We start from the raw sequence: 18,148 nt of genomic DNA on the forward strand, positions 1-18,148 counted from the left end.
GCAAATAGGTTTTTGCTCATAGCAATGAGAGTGGTATTGATTTTCTTTGAATGAAAACAAATGAGAATATCACCCGAACTCTATTGATTTAAGAAGTTTTTACCTGAGAAATAACATTTAGCATTCAATTAAGTAATCAAGTAATTGTATGCCATAGAATCTTCAATCTGCCGTGTAACATGTTATCGTCATGATCGACAGCTGGTTCTGACGTCCTGCCCCCTGATTGGCAGATTTAAAAGGTGATAAAGTCAAAGCTCTTGGCACTCGCTGATGTCAAGTCTCCTCCGGTAACCGTTAAGCTCCTTCCCACTGCTTCCCCCTCGACCTCGCTACATCAGTGCTCTGTCTCAAGTATAATGGTTCATTCTCAACTCTTCTCTGACCCTGACTAACACATGATTATTATGCTATTTCTCGCGTCCTCACATCCCCTGGATAACTCTCCCGCCTCTTCCTTTCGTCTTTCCTGATCAATATGCATAGTCATGTTATAGATCCTCTACCTCGCCCACTCTCCGTGCCAAGCTCTGTCTTATTTTAGCTGGGCAAAACCCTCGTAGAATCCCTCGTCTTAATCAAAGAGCTGCACTCGACCTTCGCAGCACTCCAACTCCCTGTTGGACACAATAACCCAACATGGCTGCCGTCCGTCTCGTCTCGATATCTGGTTGCTGTCTGCGGTTTTCCAGTCCGTCTCCCCTCTGTGTCCTTGGAGGAGGTTGGGAGAGGATGGAAAGTTTGGAGCGACGGCACTGGAGTCCGACTTTATTCATTCATGTATGAGCTTGTTGTTTGTTCACGAGTGTCATGTCGGGAAGACGGAGCGAGTCGTCGCTTCCTTCCAAGCTGTTTCTCTTCTTTTATCTGAGTGTGTCATCAACACCGTCACAAACTCATATCAGTGGGGGTTGGTGTTTGCTCTTCGGTGTCTGTGCTCATGTAATGTAAGAAAACTTATTTGCAAGGTGGGGGGGAGTGAGTCCTGAGTCTTTATGAATCATCCACTGTGTCGTTTGCAGAGCGTACGCAGGCATATCACATTTATGTGAAAGTGACAGTAAGAAAGATGGCTATATATAAACAATATATAAATACACTTTTCTCGTTAGTGCAGTTGAGATGGGTGTAACCATTCTGTGGGACTGTGTGGTTTCACTCTATTAATGAAATTTGTGACGGATGAGGAGGTGAGATATTTTCTCAGATAAAACTCAGATCGTACCCATTCATCTGTTGAGGAATGACAGTTGTTGAATTATAGTCTGTTGGTTGGTAAGTCACTAGATCTGTTTCCTTTGAAAATGAAATTTAGAACCGAAATGCAGGGTCCCCAGATGATGAAGCCTTGTGTCTGCTGACTAATGCCACAATCACATTGCAATATTCTTATATAAAACTAAATTCCATTTGTGAGCATTTCCCATCCTTTGTACCAAAGATCTGTTGAAAATAATCAGGAGGATGTGAACATTATACTTTTAGCATTTAGCCTAATGCATCACTGTACCTTTAGAACTACTCAGAACTCTAAGTATTGCTGTACACTCACAATTTACCCAAAGACAAAGTTTCTTATTTTGCCTGAAAAATCAGATTTATCTCATATTTTGAATTTTTATCTGATAAGTAATAAAAGCATTGATCCATTGATCAAAACGATCTCTATTGAAAACCCTAGCAGCAGTGATGGAGAGAGCAGGCTGCAGGATATGTTTTAATCTGAGGTATAAACTGATCGAGGGAATCTTGAAGGGTAAACACAGACTCACTCTGTCTAGACGTCTCAAATATATTGGATTCTGTTAAAGTCAGAGCTGCCAAAGTTTCCCTGTGTAGCTTTAAATAAAGCCAGGTACAGTTAAAGACTTGATGGCCTTTCAAGGTGATTGCCTCTCTGTAAGAAATACTTTGGAGACTTGGCTACCGAGCAGTAGTGATTTAAATTAACATATCTGGAGGTTCTTCCAAATTCCTTAAAAGGATGGGTTAGGTCCGCATAGTAGCCATGAGGAACACCGTGGCCGAGTGTCTCTGAGGCCGCAGTGAAAGCTTTAAGTGTGTCTGTTGTGATGTGGTGATAACATCGTTGATGACTGGCTGAGTTTGACCGACTGTCTCACTGAGTGGTTTTTCAGCATTTCCTATCGAAAGGCCATCTCTGCAGAAACTCACATCTCAAGTCTCCCCAGCAGAGACGGGTGGGCGGGGTCACAGACACAAATGCAATCACATCTGTACTGTGTCCATCATCGTGTCTGAGGATTAAATGGATTTCTGTCGCGTTGGGAAGGCAACTAACATCAGGGAAGCTTAGAGATGGAAGGAGGATGGGCATCAGGAGTAAGTCCTCGTCCAAGTGTCCGTTTCCTTATTTTATTTTTGCTGCACCGTGATTGCATTGGTTAGTAGGTTAATTAGTTTGTTCGTCAGCAGGAATCCACAAAAACTATTGAAGAGATTTCCATGAAACTTGGTTGAAGGATGGGACCTAAAAATAACCCAAATTGGTTCAGATCAGGACAAAGGGGTAAATGAACATTCTTTTATTCACTTTCTGTAAAACTGCAAGAACAGGGCCTAGCCTTGGCATATGATCTCCACTAATGTCATTCTATTCACCAATTTCACATACATGTTTCATAGTTTGGTTCATGCCACAGAGATCTGGAAGCAGGTGTGTCATTGTGTAAGCTTTTGACTTCTTAGGCATGGACTGCAACACGGGCAGCTCATGCCTTATTTACCCTGACTGTGCTGCTGCAACATCCTCTGAGTCTCCCTCTTCTGTCCTCCTCCGGCCCCCCTGCTTTCTTCTCTCTCACTGGGACTTGACAGTTGAGGGGAGAGGTGGTTTGTCTGTTTCATGGCTGAACATGCAGCCTGTGATCTGAGAAGCCCGACTTTAGTATAAATCCTTCTGTTAAGCCAGGCAGAGGCATGTCTGTGGTAAAGGTGTGTAAGAGATGTGTGACACATGTGAGCATTTGTCTTTGTGTGTGGTACCAATAATATATGTCACTGTTCTGGTGTTGCCATGTTGGATAAAGGTGTGTTAGTGCATTTGCATTTATAGCTACATTATTTCCCCTCAAATCCCCAAATGCTGATTATTTATCATCACAATAATTTTCCATTAAGAAAAAGTGCTGGATATTAAACTCCAATTATAGCTGCATCCTTGAATAACAGCCTCCAGCAAGCCCTGCAGCCTTGGTGTGTTCCTCTAGAGCCCTGTGTTTAAGTGAGTGACCCGGGACTGTGCAACACAAATAAGATAGCCCTGATAGGATGGATTCAGCAGAGCAGGCAGCAACATTTAATATTTGGGTTAGGACTGCATCCCCAGGTGATATTGGTCAAATATTGTACTTAGAGTAAAAACAGCACTGAAAACATTCTTTAAATGGGCCTATGGCGGTCTGCGCCATTAGATGAGAGGTGGAACTGAAACTGAACACGATGTTCAGGGAAAACAATTGTGATTCACTCTCACCAGCTAAAGGATATGTGCACAGTTATACTGTGAAGTTAAAACAACACAACAATCATTATACAGTTATACAATAATTGAAACACAAATTCATATACTCTGTTAAGTCTGCTACATGAAATGTCTGCACAGGCCACGAAACCCTTTCCGACATGCTTTGGTAAACCTCTGTCCCATTACCATGCATTATGCATGGGCCTATCTCTTAAGTCCCATAAATGTGAAAGCTTCCTTGGAAATAGAAGTTACACTGGAGCCGTGTCACAGTGACGTCTTAACTACGTACAAACATTGTGTTTCCAAGAACTGTGTTTTCAAATTAAAACAGCTTATTGAATTATCTGATATAATTTTGTGCAAGTTACTTCACATATACTATATCACAGATCTATGACGTTAATAATTTTCTAATTTGTTTGTAGAAATCATGATACAGAGCAAACCATTGGTATTATGTACTAATAAGTTGTTCATATCTTTGTCTTACAGAAAGAATGGCTCTGCCTCAGCTGTCAGACCCAAAGAGCCATGTCAGGCCAGCTGGGAGACCTGCCGCCTCCATCCATGGCATCCCCAAAGAAGCAGCCAGCTGCTCCTGCTCCCTCCGCCACCCCTACCCCTGCTGCTGTAGATAGCAAACCTGTAGTGGCAGCAGAATTAACCCCACCAGCTCCTGAGACCAAGGTAGAACCCGCAAGCGCTCCCACACCTGATCATGATGCGTCTCTTTCTGTCAGTGCCCCTCCCTTTGAAAACATCCCTCAGGAAACTCCATCAAATGAACAAAAACAACCTGAACCAGCTGAGCCAGTGTTTGAGCCTGTGACTCATCCTGAACTAGAAGCTCCGGTTTTAGAAAGTGTAGTTGAGAGTGTCCCGGCAGCTGAGCAACAGCAGAACAGCACAGAGAAAATAGCAGAGGACCTTCCTCAACCTGAGCCGGAGCTGTCTGATTCTGTTCAACAAACACAGAGTGCGCCTGTCAGTGATCCACCAGCAGTGCTGCAGCAACAGACTGGCTCTCTGAATGCCGGCGAGGACCTTTCAGTCCCTTTAGAACATGAACATCTATTGACTAATACAGGTTTAGACAAGGCATCCGTCCCTGCTGAGGTAGGAGCAGAGCCAGAGATTTCTCAGAGAGAGGATGCCGCTCCCCTGACAGATAATGAGAAAGTGGAGCCAGCTACAGAGACGCTTCCAGTAGGGACTGCCAATTCACTCGAGCCGATTCCTGTCTCGGTCCCTGAAGCAATCACACAGGAAGTTAACCTTGATTCAAAGCTGGATTCTACAGATGTAAAAGATGAGAAAATAATAGAGACAGAACTTTGTAAGCCAACTGAGAAACCTCAGTTAGAGGAAGCCCAGGCTTCTCCTGCAGTAACAGAAGACCCAGCTCCTAACATGGAGAAAACAGACATCACTAAAGAACCTGAGCCCGACAGTGTGGCAAATAATTCAGAGAGTGAAATAACCGTAGAAGTAAAAGCAGAACCAGAGAGGCCAGTACTAGCACAAGATTCTCCTTCTTCTCTGGTTGAGGCTGTAGAGCAAGTATCTTCTGTAGACCACACTGAGATTCACAAACTGGACGAGACCCAGATAGAATTAAGTCAAGAGCCAGCAAAATGCATAGAGTCTGAAAGTTCACCAGTGTCAGAGAAGCCTCCAGACTCCACTTCAGAGGAGAAAGGTCAGTCTCACAAATTGGAAGACAAACCTGTAGATAAAGAAACGGAGCCTGCTCCAGCAGATAATTCCCCCCCTGTTGCTCTGGTTGAAGCAAATGACAAAAGCACTGTTGAGGAAAAGGTTATTGAGAAAGTTATTACTGAAAAAGAAATAGTTAAACATGAAATACATGAGAAGGCTGGTGAGGAAGCAATACAGGACGAAGCTGAGGAAGTTGTTAAAAAAGAAAGTGTTGAAGAGAGGGTTATAGAGAAGGTAGACATTGAGAATACATCTTCTAATGGCAACGCTTGTGAAGAGGAAGCAGGTGAGAAGGATGCAGCTGCAGGGAGGGCTCCAGAGGTAAACGCTGACAAAGGGGAAACTTTTGAAGAAGCGGCTATTAAACAGGACACAGCTGGGAAGGCAAATGATTATGAACCTCTAGAGGTGGAGCTTAATAAGGCAGAAAGGGTTCGAGCACCCTCACTTACCAGAACAGAGCAAGTTTGTCCCGAAACAGAGGAGGAAGTATCAAAAACAGCAAAAGAGCAAGAGGGTGATGCTGAGAAAATGCCAAAAGATGCGATACCTGTAGAGAAAGAACCAGGAACAAACGATAAACCCTCAGCGCCCGAGGACAGGCTTGTTGAGAAAGAATCATTTACAGATAAATCAGAGGAGATTACAAAGCCTGTGGTCGAAGCAGAGATTGTAGCTGAGAAAGAGGAAAAGCAGAAAACTTTAGACACTATGTCAAAAGCAGACAAAGACTTTGAAGAAGTGGTGAAGCAGGAAGCAGAGAATACGTCTGTCCTCCCACCTCCTGAGTCTAAAGATCAGGAAGGTGACAAGGACTCAGTGCAAAGTACAGAGATGGAAACATCTGCTGCTGTTGATAGTGAGATACAAATCAGAGATAAAGAATGCAAATATAAAAACCTTCTGAACGAGACAGAAGCTGTTTCCCAAAAGACAAATTGTATCACTGAGAAACCACATGAGGTAGAGAGTGAGATGTTAACTCTGACACTCGGTGATGAGAAACGGTGTGAGGAACTTAGGGAGCTGTCAATCAAAGAGAAGGAGGCAAAACTTGACAAAAAAGAAGATGAGCCACAACCTGTAGCTGGAAACATCCAGGAAAGAATTTCATTATCTGAGGGGGACACAGTCTGTGACAGAAATGGCTCTGCACTGTCTGATGTAGGAGAGAGCTCAATATCAAAGGATGAAGTATCAGAGACAGGTTGTGAAAATGGAGGTGCGGCTTTGTCGGTAGCTTTGCTCCCTTTAGAAGAACCAGAAACCCCAGCCTCTGTAGTTAGTGAGCAGGACAAACTTCCAAAGGAGGAGAAAACTAATGTGGAGGAGAACAAAGAGGCAAAAGATCAGCCTCTGGGAAAGCCCGGGGAGGAAGATGCAGTCGCTGAGGTGACCGTAGTATGAAGCACACGTAGTGGTAGATTTCCTGATTGTCTTTCTACGTCATTTAAATACCTAAATATCATGTTCATCTATCAAAGCTCAGAAATTTGTGTTTTAATTATATATTTTTTGCAATATCTGAAGAAAAATCTTATTTCTGTTTTTTGTCAATCTAACAGGTAAAAACAGCGGAAGCCTTGAAGGAGCCCGGAGAGAAGGAAATGGCTACAAAGGTGGGAAGCCCCACCAGCCCATCAGACATGGCAAAGCTTGAGAATACGGTCCTTCCCATTCTTGAGGCCGAGGCAAACATGCAACCAAAGGTTGAGGAAGAAAAACTAACAGACACACTAAAGGCCAGACGTAAATTAGAGGTGCTTCCTCTCTCACCTGACTCCCCAAGCTCAGAAGACGACAGGGAACTTTCTGAGAAGAATACCCAAGGTTCCGCAAAGAGAAAGCTCCTCGTGCCCATGGATATCAGGGCAGATTCCTTGGACGACAGCAGTGAAAGTTTTGGAAAAGAAAGTCCAATGTCGGGAGACGATGAGGAATTTATCCGAAAACAGATCATGGAAATGAGCGAGAATGAGGATGCTTCCCCGTCTGATGAGGAAAACCTAATCCGGCGAAAGATCAGAGAGGATGAAAAGAAAAAAATGGAACAGAGGAGAACAGAGAATATAGAAAGGAGCGCATCAGGAAAAGCCAGGCGACTTACAAAGAAAAGCAGTATAAGTCCGGATGATGAAGAAAAGCTACTTCGTGGCTCATTGGATAAAACTGATATAGACAAAGAGGAGGGGCCAGAACTAAAAGAAGTAGAGCGTCAAATTGGTACTGCAGTCCGCAAGTTTCAAAGTATGGAGCTGAATGCAACTAGCAGCCCTGTGAGCATTACTAATGATGATAAAGAACCTGAGATGGAATGCCTTACAGACTCTCCAGATGATAAGTCGAGAGGGGAGGGGTCATCGAGTCTACATGCATCCAGCTTCACTCCTGGGACTTCCCCAACATCCCTCTCATCACTGGATGAAGACAGTGACAGTAGCAGTCCCAGCCATATCCGTTCTGATGAGGGTAAACAGCACAGGAAGGCCAAACACAGACAACCTGGACAAATGCTCCCAACTATTGAAGACTCTTCTGAGGAGGAAGAGTTACGTGAAGAAGAAGAGCTTCTCAGGGAGCAAGAAAAACAGAGGGGCTCAGGGAAAAAATCCAAGAAAGACAAGGAGGAGATTCGAGGCCAGAGGAGGCGAGAGCGTCCGAAGACACCACCAAGCAACTTGTCTCCTATTGAAGATGCCTCGCCTACTGAAGAACTGAGGCAAGAAGCTGAAATGGAGGAGATCAGACGATCATCCTGCTCTGATTTCTCCCCGAGTATCGAATCAGATCCTGAAGGGTTTGAAATCCCTGCTTCGAAGATCGTAGCAGTCCAGAAAACATATCAACTGCCCATATCAGTATCGCTTCACTCCCCGACAGACGATCAAAATACTGATAACCCACAGAAAAAAACTCTTAAATCCGCCGATGAGGCTTATGAGGAAATATTGCTTAGGGCTAAGTCACCAACAATCGACAAAGGTGAGATTCGACCAGAAAAGGAATCCCTTTATGGAGGCATGCTCATTGAAGACTATGCCTACACGTCTCTTATTGACAATTCAACCGCTGATAGGGAAGATCCAGAGAAGATTATTGTTCCCGGTCAGCCCAAAATACTGAGATCGCCAGATGAAGTTTATGAAGACATGGTAAAGAAGAGGAAGGAATTCATTCAGCTGGAGCAGGAATATCAAAATATGCAGCCAAAACAGAACAGCACTACTCCGGAAATTGTGTTGCAACCGGCTGAAAATACCCAATCAAGAAGCAGTACAGTAACATTGGGCAAGGATGGAAAGCCATTGTTGGATGCGGAAGCTGCCTATGAGGAGCTAATGAAACGAGTGCTGACTCCTGGAACAAGTCCAACTCAGGAGCCAGACGTGGAAGCCACTGCATCCAGACGGGCACTCCACCCCATCCCAGACTTAAGAGTGACACAGTGTTCTTCAGGAGAGTTGTCATCTGATGATGAGAATATGGTCAAAAGAGAAAAGGACGCAACTGCAGCATCAGACACAACGTCAGCAAAAGAAACAGACACGTTTATTGTGATATCTGAGTCTCCTCCATCATCACCTTTGGAGCAGCCTCCCATCACTATTGCAGTATCCCAGGCTGATGTTGTGGATCTATCAGGTGCACTCCCAAGAATGTCACCCACTGTGATTGCGAGTGTATCACCCTTGCCCACAGTCCCTCAGTACACACCAGGTATTCCCAGTCTAGTGTCAACTGCCCCGCCTGTGCCCCCAAAGCCAAATATATTGCGTAGGGCCAATTCTCAGGAAAAAGCAGAAGTACCTGTTCCACCACCACTGCCTCCTCCCACGCCACCTAAACCTACTGTTTTTCCCAGGAAACCTCCAGTTCCACTTCCACCTCAGGCTTCAGCCATTCCGATCCGACCAGAGACAGTGGCTATGACCACAACCCAAGGACCATCTACAAGACAAGCAGTTACACCAACGTACAAACCTCATGTTCCCCCTCCCGTTCCACCAAAGCCATCAGTTCCTGCTGGGATTGGAGATAGTCACAGACCAGGACATAGTGTTAAACCACCAATTGCACCAAAGCCCGGCTCACAGCCTTCTTCACCTGCCCATGCCCCATATCCACCAAGACCCACTGTTCTTCCTACTAGTCCTACTGACGTAGCTCTGAATCTGAGCCCCTCTTGTGAGAGCAAGTCATTCCAACACTCACCAAAGTCTCCTTCTTCTCCAAGATATTGCAATCTTCGTGACACATATGTGGTCATCACGCTCCCATCTCAGCCCAGCTCTCCAGTAGACAGTGTCTCAACTCAAGCTCCCTCTAGCCCCGGCCCAATGTCCCCTTTACATCATTATCACCGACCACAGCCTCAACCTCAATCATTTCCACGGCAGCATCCACAGCCCACCCCTCCACAAACAACCAGGGTGCCTCTGGCGTACACAAAAGTCATGGAATCGATTGAAAAGCAAGAGATTTGTGATTCAGAGAAACATGTATCGAGCTCTTGTCACATAATTGAGGCTATATCTGCCTCAGCTCAGCCTCCTGTTGTTATGCCCAACCACATCTCTCAAGTGGTAACCACAGAGGTCCAAAGGACAACCGTCTCTGTTGTTCATGAAAGGACAACACCACCAGTGCCAGCTCCAAGGGCAAATGGTGTACCAATCTCAATGGAGAAACCCAAGCCCCAATTGCCTGCACAGAATGGACAGGCCGTCCAACTATCTGAGGTGGTAGATCTGAGGACTATGAAGGGGGATCCAGAATCAGACATGAACGGAGTGGATCTGTCTGCTGGCCCCGACTCAAGACGTCAGTCCTTTGTGACTGATTCTAGTCGTCAAAACAGTGCAGTGCAGTCACCTGTGGTCAACCTCAGTTCTGAGTCAGCTACTGTTTCTATAGTGACTGATAGTATCACCATTGTGACCTGTGCTGCAACAATACAGCAATTTGACAATGTAGATACCTCTCAAGCAACGTCGGTGCCCCTCCAGCTCACAAAAAATAAAGCTTTTGAGCCTGTTTGTCAAATTGTATATCGGCCAATTGATTATCAGCCCTCCACTCAGGTTGGTGCAGAGATTCCTATCAACCTCACAGTTGGATCGAGTGTAGGGACTTTCCAGACCACCCCTGTCACAATTGCACCAACTTCTGTCTCAAGTGTTGCCAACGGATTAACTACTGGTACAACCACAGTTGCAGGAGCTGTTGATCTGAGCACATCCAAACCATTCAACACTGTGGTATCAATGGACGGTGCTTCAGCAGAAGTGGTCACAGCCGTAATGACAGACGATGATGGTAAACCAGTGGATCTCACAGCAGGAAAAAGAGTGGTATGCTGCGATGTTTTATACAAGCTCCCTTTTGCCGGAAGCTGCACTACTGATCAAACTGCTACGCCTCTGCCTGAAGACCGTTTTGGATATCGTGATGACCATTACCAGTATGACCGTTCACCTTATGGAATGAGGGGGTTTGGTGGAATCAAGCCCTCGATGTCAGACACTAACCTAGCAGAAGCTGGCTTGTTCTTATATAAGAGTAAGAACAGCTATAATTTCAGTGGCACCACAGAGGGTGCAGTAGATCTTACCTCAACAAAGATTTCTGATGCAGGTCAGTGGTACGACGTTGCCGACCTGTCACTTAAATGTCAATTTGAGTTGCTGCGACTCATTCATGGCTGACGTGGCACACTTTTTGTTGGTTTTTGCTTTTTGTTTTGTTGTAGCATGGACACATTTTTTGTTTCTTTTTTATTTTGTTCTTCATCATAATACTTTTGCCTGTGCCTGCATGCTGTTGCTGTACATATTGTATATGCTTGTTGCACCTCCCAACATTGGATTTTTTTCCTTTTCATCATTTTCTCATAATTCGGATAAGGCATGGCTTACTTCAACATTAAGTAAATATGCATTATTGGACTCAACTGATATTTTTTGACTCTTGACAGGTGAAGCTGTTGACTACTCCAAGAAAGGCTCTTATGCAGGAATGACAATTCCACCCTATTCTCAAGCCAGAGTTACAAGTGCCGCTGGTACACTCTATGGTACAAGCACTGTCTTGAGGTCTTCAAATGGGGTGGTGTATTCCTCTGTTGCGGCACCAATCCCATCTACGTATGCCATTACCATGCAACCAGGATCCATCTTTAGTACGACATATAACACCCTGTCAGGTATGCATACCAGTGACACCATGCCTTCCCTGTCCAACCTCCAGAACTTGCCACTAACCCGATCCCACAGTTTCCTGTCCACTAGTTCCATTACCGCAGAAGAACAAGGAGAAGTCCCACTCAATCTGGAGATCACAAGAGGGGTTACTTCTTCTGCTGATCATGTCCCCCCAGCAACAGCCTCTTTGTCCCTTGACACCTACACTGATGCATCCCTGGAGGCCATAGCTGCTTCACTGGAAGCTCTTTCTTCACCCATGGTTCCAGGGGATGGCCAATATCAGGTAGAGCGGGAGAGGTTAGAGATGGAGAAACTCAAGCAACAGCGCCTGGCTGAGGAATTAGAGTGGGAGCGAAATGAGATACAGCGGTTCCGTGAGCATGAACAGTTCCTGGTACAGAAAGAACTGGAAGAGCTGCAGGCCATGAAGCAGCACATCCTGACACAACAAGAAGAAGAAAGACAGGCTCATCTAATGATGCAGAAAGAAACCTATGCCCAACAACAGCAGCAGCTTGAGCAGATTCAGCGGCTTCAAGAGCAACTGCGTGTGCAACTGGAAGAGCAGAAGTTTCGTCAGATGTATCCAGGTGGAGAGATAGGGCACGGTGTGCAGGAGGCAGTTGTCTTAGGACCCGATGGCACAGTGCTGGCAAGAAAAATCACAGATAGTGGATGCCAGACAGATGAAGAGGATGAGGCAGTCAGCAAAGCTTACACAGCAGGGAGGAAAAAGAGAAGTGCTAAAAAGAGTGTAGACAGTTGTGTGCAGACTGATGATGAGGACCAAGATGAATGGGAAGCTCAGACCCAAAGCAGACAAAGCCGACCACGCACGGCTAGGGGTGATAGGGGAGTTCAGTCAGAGATCTCTGTTCAAGCCCATACTGAAATTTCTATACAAACAGATTCAGAGGGGAACATCAGAATGGACACCAGGATGGAGCTGTCCGACTCTGAAAGGACCTCGCCAAAGAAACGACCAACCCCGTTGGAAATAGGACAATCTACTAACCTCAAAGTGGATTCCTCTACGCTTCAAGCTCCTAAATCTCCAAAAGTGCTCTATTCCCCCATATCCCCAGCAATATCCCCTAGCAAGTCCCTTGAGTTTGTTTCCTATGAGAAATCACTGGGTGATACAAGCCCACAAAAGCTAAGAGGAGGTGCAGATCCATCAAAAGCCTCTCCAGTGAGTCCAAGGGGACCAAAACCCTTGCAGAGGTCCATGTCTGACCCTAAGCCTATGAGTCCAACCGGAGACGAAATGACAACATCCGGAACCCAGTTTGGTGATAGTTATTCTGTAAGTACGAAATATATCACTTCGATTAATTTTCTAGCTGTTTATGGTGGGGTATTTCTAACTTTTAACAGGAACACATTTTTAAGAAAGTGCAATGGTAATAGTGCCAATTGTAGTCGTTTCTTTGCTTTGGCATATTATGTTATTAGTATCTTATCAGGCTATTTCAAATATATCAACTCACTAGTACAGTGCAAACCAGATCAAATATAACCCAGAATACTCAGTTTTTCAATTTTTTTCTGTGGATTGATACAGTCAGAGAATTGCTGCTGATGTCAAGCATCCAGAAATCAATTCATGTCATGCACATGTTGCAGAAGTAACATGACGGCTCTGTGGTTCCCGCCCCCACAGCAAAATGCATGCTCTCCTCATGTTTGCATGGAGAAGCTTACACATCATTCTACATGGAATGCACGTTAGGCAATGCTCCTACTACGGTTTCATTCCTTCCATATAGCTGCTCTATGACTCTTTATTGCTCCTCAACAGTTAGACTATTCAAATGCAGAAGAATAATTAAAAAGAACCTGATGATGGAATAGAACAATTGTTAAATAGACGGCCTAGTGTGTGTGTTCATGCTCTATTCTGACTTACCTTAGACTCCATAGGTAGAATCAATACATTGCTCCAGGCCCTCGTGGGATAATGGAAGTCAGTTTTCTGCTTGGCCAACTCACTGCTGAGAATATCATACATACGTAAAAGGACGGATAATAAGCTGAGATTGCAGGAAAATATTGAGCTGTCAGAGATCCATAGACTTAATGTGAATAAATCACTTATTTTGAGACTTTGGCTTTAGAAGTATTAAGCAACATTCATGAGCAGTGTTTTCCAATAACCTGTCTTACATTTACGTACACCACATCCATGTCCTTAACAACACAGAGACTAGGAAGAGAGACCTTCTCTCCTTCTTGAGAGCTATTTTAAAAAATCCTTGAGGCTGCATTTCCAGTTGACTCATTTGTTTGTGGGATTCTTTCAGAGGTAATCATTTTCCTTTGTGTTTTTCCTACAGGGGAAAAGCACTGGTAGCACACCAACAGGCACTCAAAAGAAGGTGAAGAGGACTCTCCCAAATCCACCATCGGAGGACGAGTCAACAACCAGTGGCCAGACCGCATACAACACTGGTTCAGCCCGCCGGAGAATGTGCCGCAATTCCAACATGGCACGTGCCAAGATCCTTCAAGACATTGATCGTGAACTCAATATGGTGGAGCGTGAGTCCTCCAAGCTCCGGAAAAAACAAGCAGAGCTGGATGAGGAGGAGAAAGAGATAGATGCTAAGCTGAGGTACTTAGAGATGGGTATTAATCGGAGAAAAGATGCACTGCTGATAGAGAGAGAGAAGAGAGAAAGGGCCTACTTACAGAGTGTTGCTGAAGACAGAGACTACATGTCAGACAGTGAGGTTAGCAACATCCGTGAGACTAGAGGTGGGCGTGGAGCTGGTGAGGATGAAGAGATTGAAGTTCACGGTCTCGAACGTCCCAGGACAGCTCCTCAGTCAGAATTGGATGAGTTTCTCCCACCTCAAACCAAGCACGAGTATGGGAAATACTCCCAGTATCAATACTCTCAAAGCCAATACCAGCAGACTCTCTACGAGTCTCCCCAGTCCTACCAGTCTCATTCTATCTATTCATCTGTCCCCTCGCTCACTAGCGCACAGCAGCAGAGTTACCATCAGATGCTACTGTTGCAGCAGAAAGCGGCGAGACAAGCAGCGCTGCTCTCAGAGCTGGAAGCAACTAAATATGAAGTCATTAGTCGCCAGCCGGATCCCACATCATCAGCTTATCTAGGAGTCAAGTATGACAAATATGGCAACCATCTTGATCTCAGAGCCTTGGATGTCGGAAGTATAGCAAGTAGCCCCATGTCAGCTATCTCTGATTCCTATTACACTGATGTAGATCACCATACACCTCGGAGTTACATGCTGCTGGAAGATGCTGCAGAACTAGCTAAGGGCTCCACAGGTCTGTCGTCATCTTATATTCTGGCTGAGAGGGAGCTAGCTAAGGCAGAGAAGCTGCTGCGAAGGAGTGCTGCGGATCTGGGGTCTACTGACTATCTGGGCTCCACCTCCAGACTCCATACATTTGGAAAGACCCCCGATGAAGAGGATACGATGGAGGAACCGTATGAACTGAAACTCCTGAAGCAGCAGCTCAAGCAGGAGTTTAGGAGAAGCACAGGTGGGACAGAAAGCTTAGAGCGCCTGACCGGCCTCTCCCAGGACTACTACACCCCCAGCACTGCCGTCTCTAGCTACTCCCAAAGACACTATCCAAAGACAGACAAGTATAGCATCAGTCGACTAACTCTAGAGAAGCAGGCCGCTAAGCAACTCCCAGCATCTATGCTGTACCAAAAACACAAGACTCCGCTGGTAGATCCTAAAATCTCGTCCAAGTATTCCTCTATTACAGACAGCAGAGGCCTGGAAACAGACTATAACAACTATCTGGGCTCGACTAGTGCGTCTCCACGATCCAGTCGACTTATGCAGGACGAGATTACCTTTGGCCTTCGTAAGAACATCGCTGAGCAGCAAAAGTACCTCGGCTCAACCTTGGGTGCCAACTTGGCTGGGTCACTAAATTTAGGCCAGAGCTTAGGTTTGGACTCTGCTTATCCTAGTGGTAGTCGCTCAAGACCCTCATCCAGGCCCACCTCTTGCTATGGCCTGGATTTGTCTCTCAAACGGGATCCTTCGAACTCTTCACTGAGACTCAAAGGGGATGGAGAATCATCAGATGGACCAAGCTATCAAACCCCCTCTGGTCGCACCAAACCTACCAGCCTTCCTATTGTGCAGAGTGGACGAGGCCGGTTGCCCATAGTGGCCCAGAACTCAGAGGAAGAGAGTCCCTTGAGCCCTGTCGGACAGCCCATGGGTATGGCCCGGGCATCAGCAGGACCTCTGCCCCCCATTTCAGCGGATTCGAGGGACCAGTTTGGTTCCTGCCTGTCCTTGCAGGACTCCCAGCAACATATCAGGGAAGAGCCCACCAGGGGTAGGGGTTATGTGCTCCTGGATGACCTTCAGGGCACCATGTCAGATAGTGAAGGTAAAAAAATGACCTATTACACTGTCCTTCTTCTCCTTTTTAATATTTCATCCTTGAGCATGTCTAGCTATGTTTTGTCTTGCATGCATGTATTACTAATGTGAATAATATTTAGCTATTGTGTATTTATTGAAAGCCTGCATGTGTTTGTCATTTTCCTGTTTTCACGTTTTAACTTATATATTTAACTTTGGTGAATGCACTGTTTCGTCTTTCCCTTTTCTGGTGTCGGTACATTTGGTCACTCTCTTGATATCTGGTGTGCATGCATTCCTTTGTATATGTTGCTCTTTGTCCTATAGGATGCATGTTCTGTCTTTCTGTTCCTGTTCTAAATATTCCAGACTTTCTGCTATTCTATTTACTGAGTGAGATCGTACAGTCTAACTTTCCATTACAGCTACGTCATGTGGGAGGTTAGCGCTTGTGGTAATCCATATTTCATTTGGGGAAAACTATCATTTGTCGCTGTTTCAAGTTTCAAAGAAGATTGTTTTCAAGTTTCTCAAATCCAAGACTTGAGCCACGATCAAAGATTTTCAGATCGAGAAAACTTTATTATTCCACAAATGAAACCATGAAAAAGTGCCTCCCCACATGAAAAATTACACAACTGGTCCAGAATTCAGTCAATTAAGCCGGTTCTTCTAAAAGTATTTGAATTATAAGCTAATTATCGGCTATATTTTCAACACAGCAAATGTAATAGCTAACAATATATTAATTATATATTTTTGATATGTCATGTGAGATATTGTTGTACTTCATAATCACAAGTGTAGTTTATTAGGATACTAAATTGTAGGCAAGAAGAATACTTTACTCCAGTTAAATAATAAAAATAATGATTTAAAGAATGTTGTCCTCCAAGTAAAAGGAACATGAATATTTTCATGTTTGAAATTCTCACGTGTGTGCAATAAATTCCAAACTTCAACTTGCATGTCTTGTCGTGAATACTTGCCTGTTTTGTGTAGTGATGCATCAGTGATTTAATGTTGCATGGAATACGTTTATGCCTGATAATCTTTCTCTGCAGTTTCTTTATATTGATTTGGCCAATTATTGGCTCATTATTTCCTGCATGTTTGACTGTAAAAAGTTAATATTCTTTAATAAACAAGAATACAAATCAAAAGCTATAATAAATAGCAATGACATAAAATGTTTGTTATGAAAATATCACGTTTCAGCAGTTATTTCTCTCCACACGTTCCAGCAGACCATATTCTGAGCTGTCATCACTAAGAGGACCCTTTTTGAAAATGAAGTGAATGTGGTCTTGTTCTAATACGACAGTTGATATTTTAGAGAGATAATAAAATTTAGGTAAATCTCAGTAAGCAATGCCTTTCTTGAAATGTGATAGAAAATGTGTCATTTTAAGCTACTGCAGGTCTTATTGTTTACTGTATCATTCTGGTTTCAAAGTTTAAAGATCCAAGTTGTGATTTATCTGGAATGCAGCATTAACACTTTTTGATAAATTCATATGGATCTCATAATCTTGAAATCTAAACCTTGTTTACCTTGATTCCAGCCCTCAGTGACTCCCTGATGGCTTTGAACAGAGACGATGCGACCAATGGTAGAGTATTAGTTCAGTTCTTTAGTCATTCACGAGCTAACACATGAACCTGCACCACAAGTCGAATGCAATGCTCCATGAAATGACGACTACATTTTGGGCAGGTTAAGGACAATTGTAAAATTGCAAATAAATATCACATTAACTTTCAATTTTGTCTGTATTTGCATATGCAGTTTTACAAATCTATAAATTACACAGTAGTCACATTCCTTACGACTGGAGAATAGTAGGAACAAATTTTCATTTACAACATTTACAGTCATAGGAAATTACTATATAGGTATAGATCATATACTATACATATTTTACTAATACTTTTCAAGCTGTATTACTTTTTTCTGCTTATTTTAAAGCACCTGTGAAAAAGTTATGTTTCTCAGCATAATCTTTCCTAGTGAAATAATAAATCAGCTTTCTTTTGACCCCTCCTCATATTCTCACCACAGCTCCTAATGAGTATTTGCTCACCACGAATATACATTTTTGCTTAATGGCATTCATCACCTCCAATTGGGTGAAAAAGCACCAGTTGTCAGATTGGCTCTAAAGTAGCGCTTGTATTTTTGTCCCTGAAGCCTACCACCTTAGACGAGAGGAGACGGACTGGTTTGACAACCCGAGAGACGGGCGTTTGGACAACGTACAAGACAAGAGACAGGTGAACTGCGGAAGAAGAAAAAAAAACACACAAACACACGTTGTATTAAAACTCTCACAATGAACCGTATACCACGTCCGAGCAGAAAT

At 44.1% G+C, this 18,148-nt stretch overlaps 1 protein-coding gene across 1 annotated transcript in view; it reads left to right on the top strand.

The window, feature by feature from the left end:
- pcloa (piccolo presynaptic cytomatrix protein a) overlaps nucleotides 1-18,148 on the top strand; it is a 50,829-nt gene that overhangs the window by 13,899 nt on the left and 18,782 nt on the right. The window contains exons 4-9 of the mRNA XM_062383153.1: nucleotides 3,983-4,177; nucleotides 6,775-10,843; nucleotides 11,184-12,718; nucleotides 13,749-15,810; nucleotides 17,351-17,398; nucleotides 17,977-18,059. Coding sequence (XP_062239137.1) covers nucleotides 3,983-4,177; nucleotides 6,775-10,843; nucleotides 11,184-12,718; nucleotides 13,749-15,810; nucleotides 17,351-17,398; nucleotides 17,977-18,059 — 7,992 coding nt within the window. The remainder of the gene's footprint in view (nucleotides 1-3,982; nucleotides 4,178-6,774; nucleotides 10,844-11,183; nucleotides 12,719-13,748; nucleotides 15,811-17,350; nucleotides 17,399-17,976; nucleotides 18,060-18,148) is intronic.

This window comes from Platichthys flesus, chromosome 23, assembly GCF_949316205.1.
Source record: "Platichthys flesus chromosome 23, fPlaFle2.1, whole genome shotgun sequence".
NCBI lineage: Eukaryota > Metazoa > Chordata > Actinopteri > Pleuronectiformes > Pleuronectidae > Platichthys > Platichthys flesus.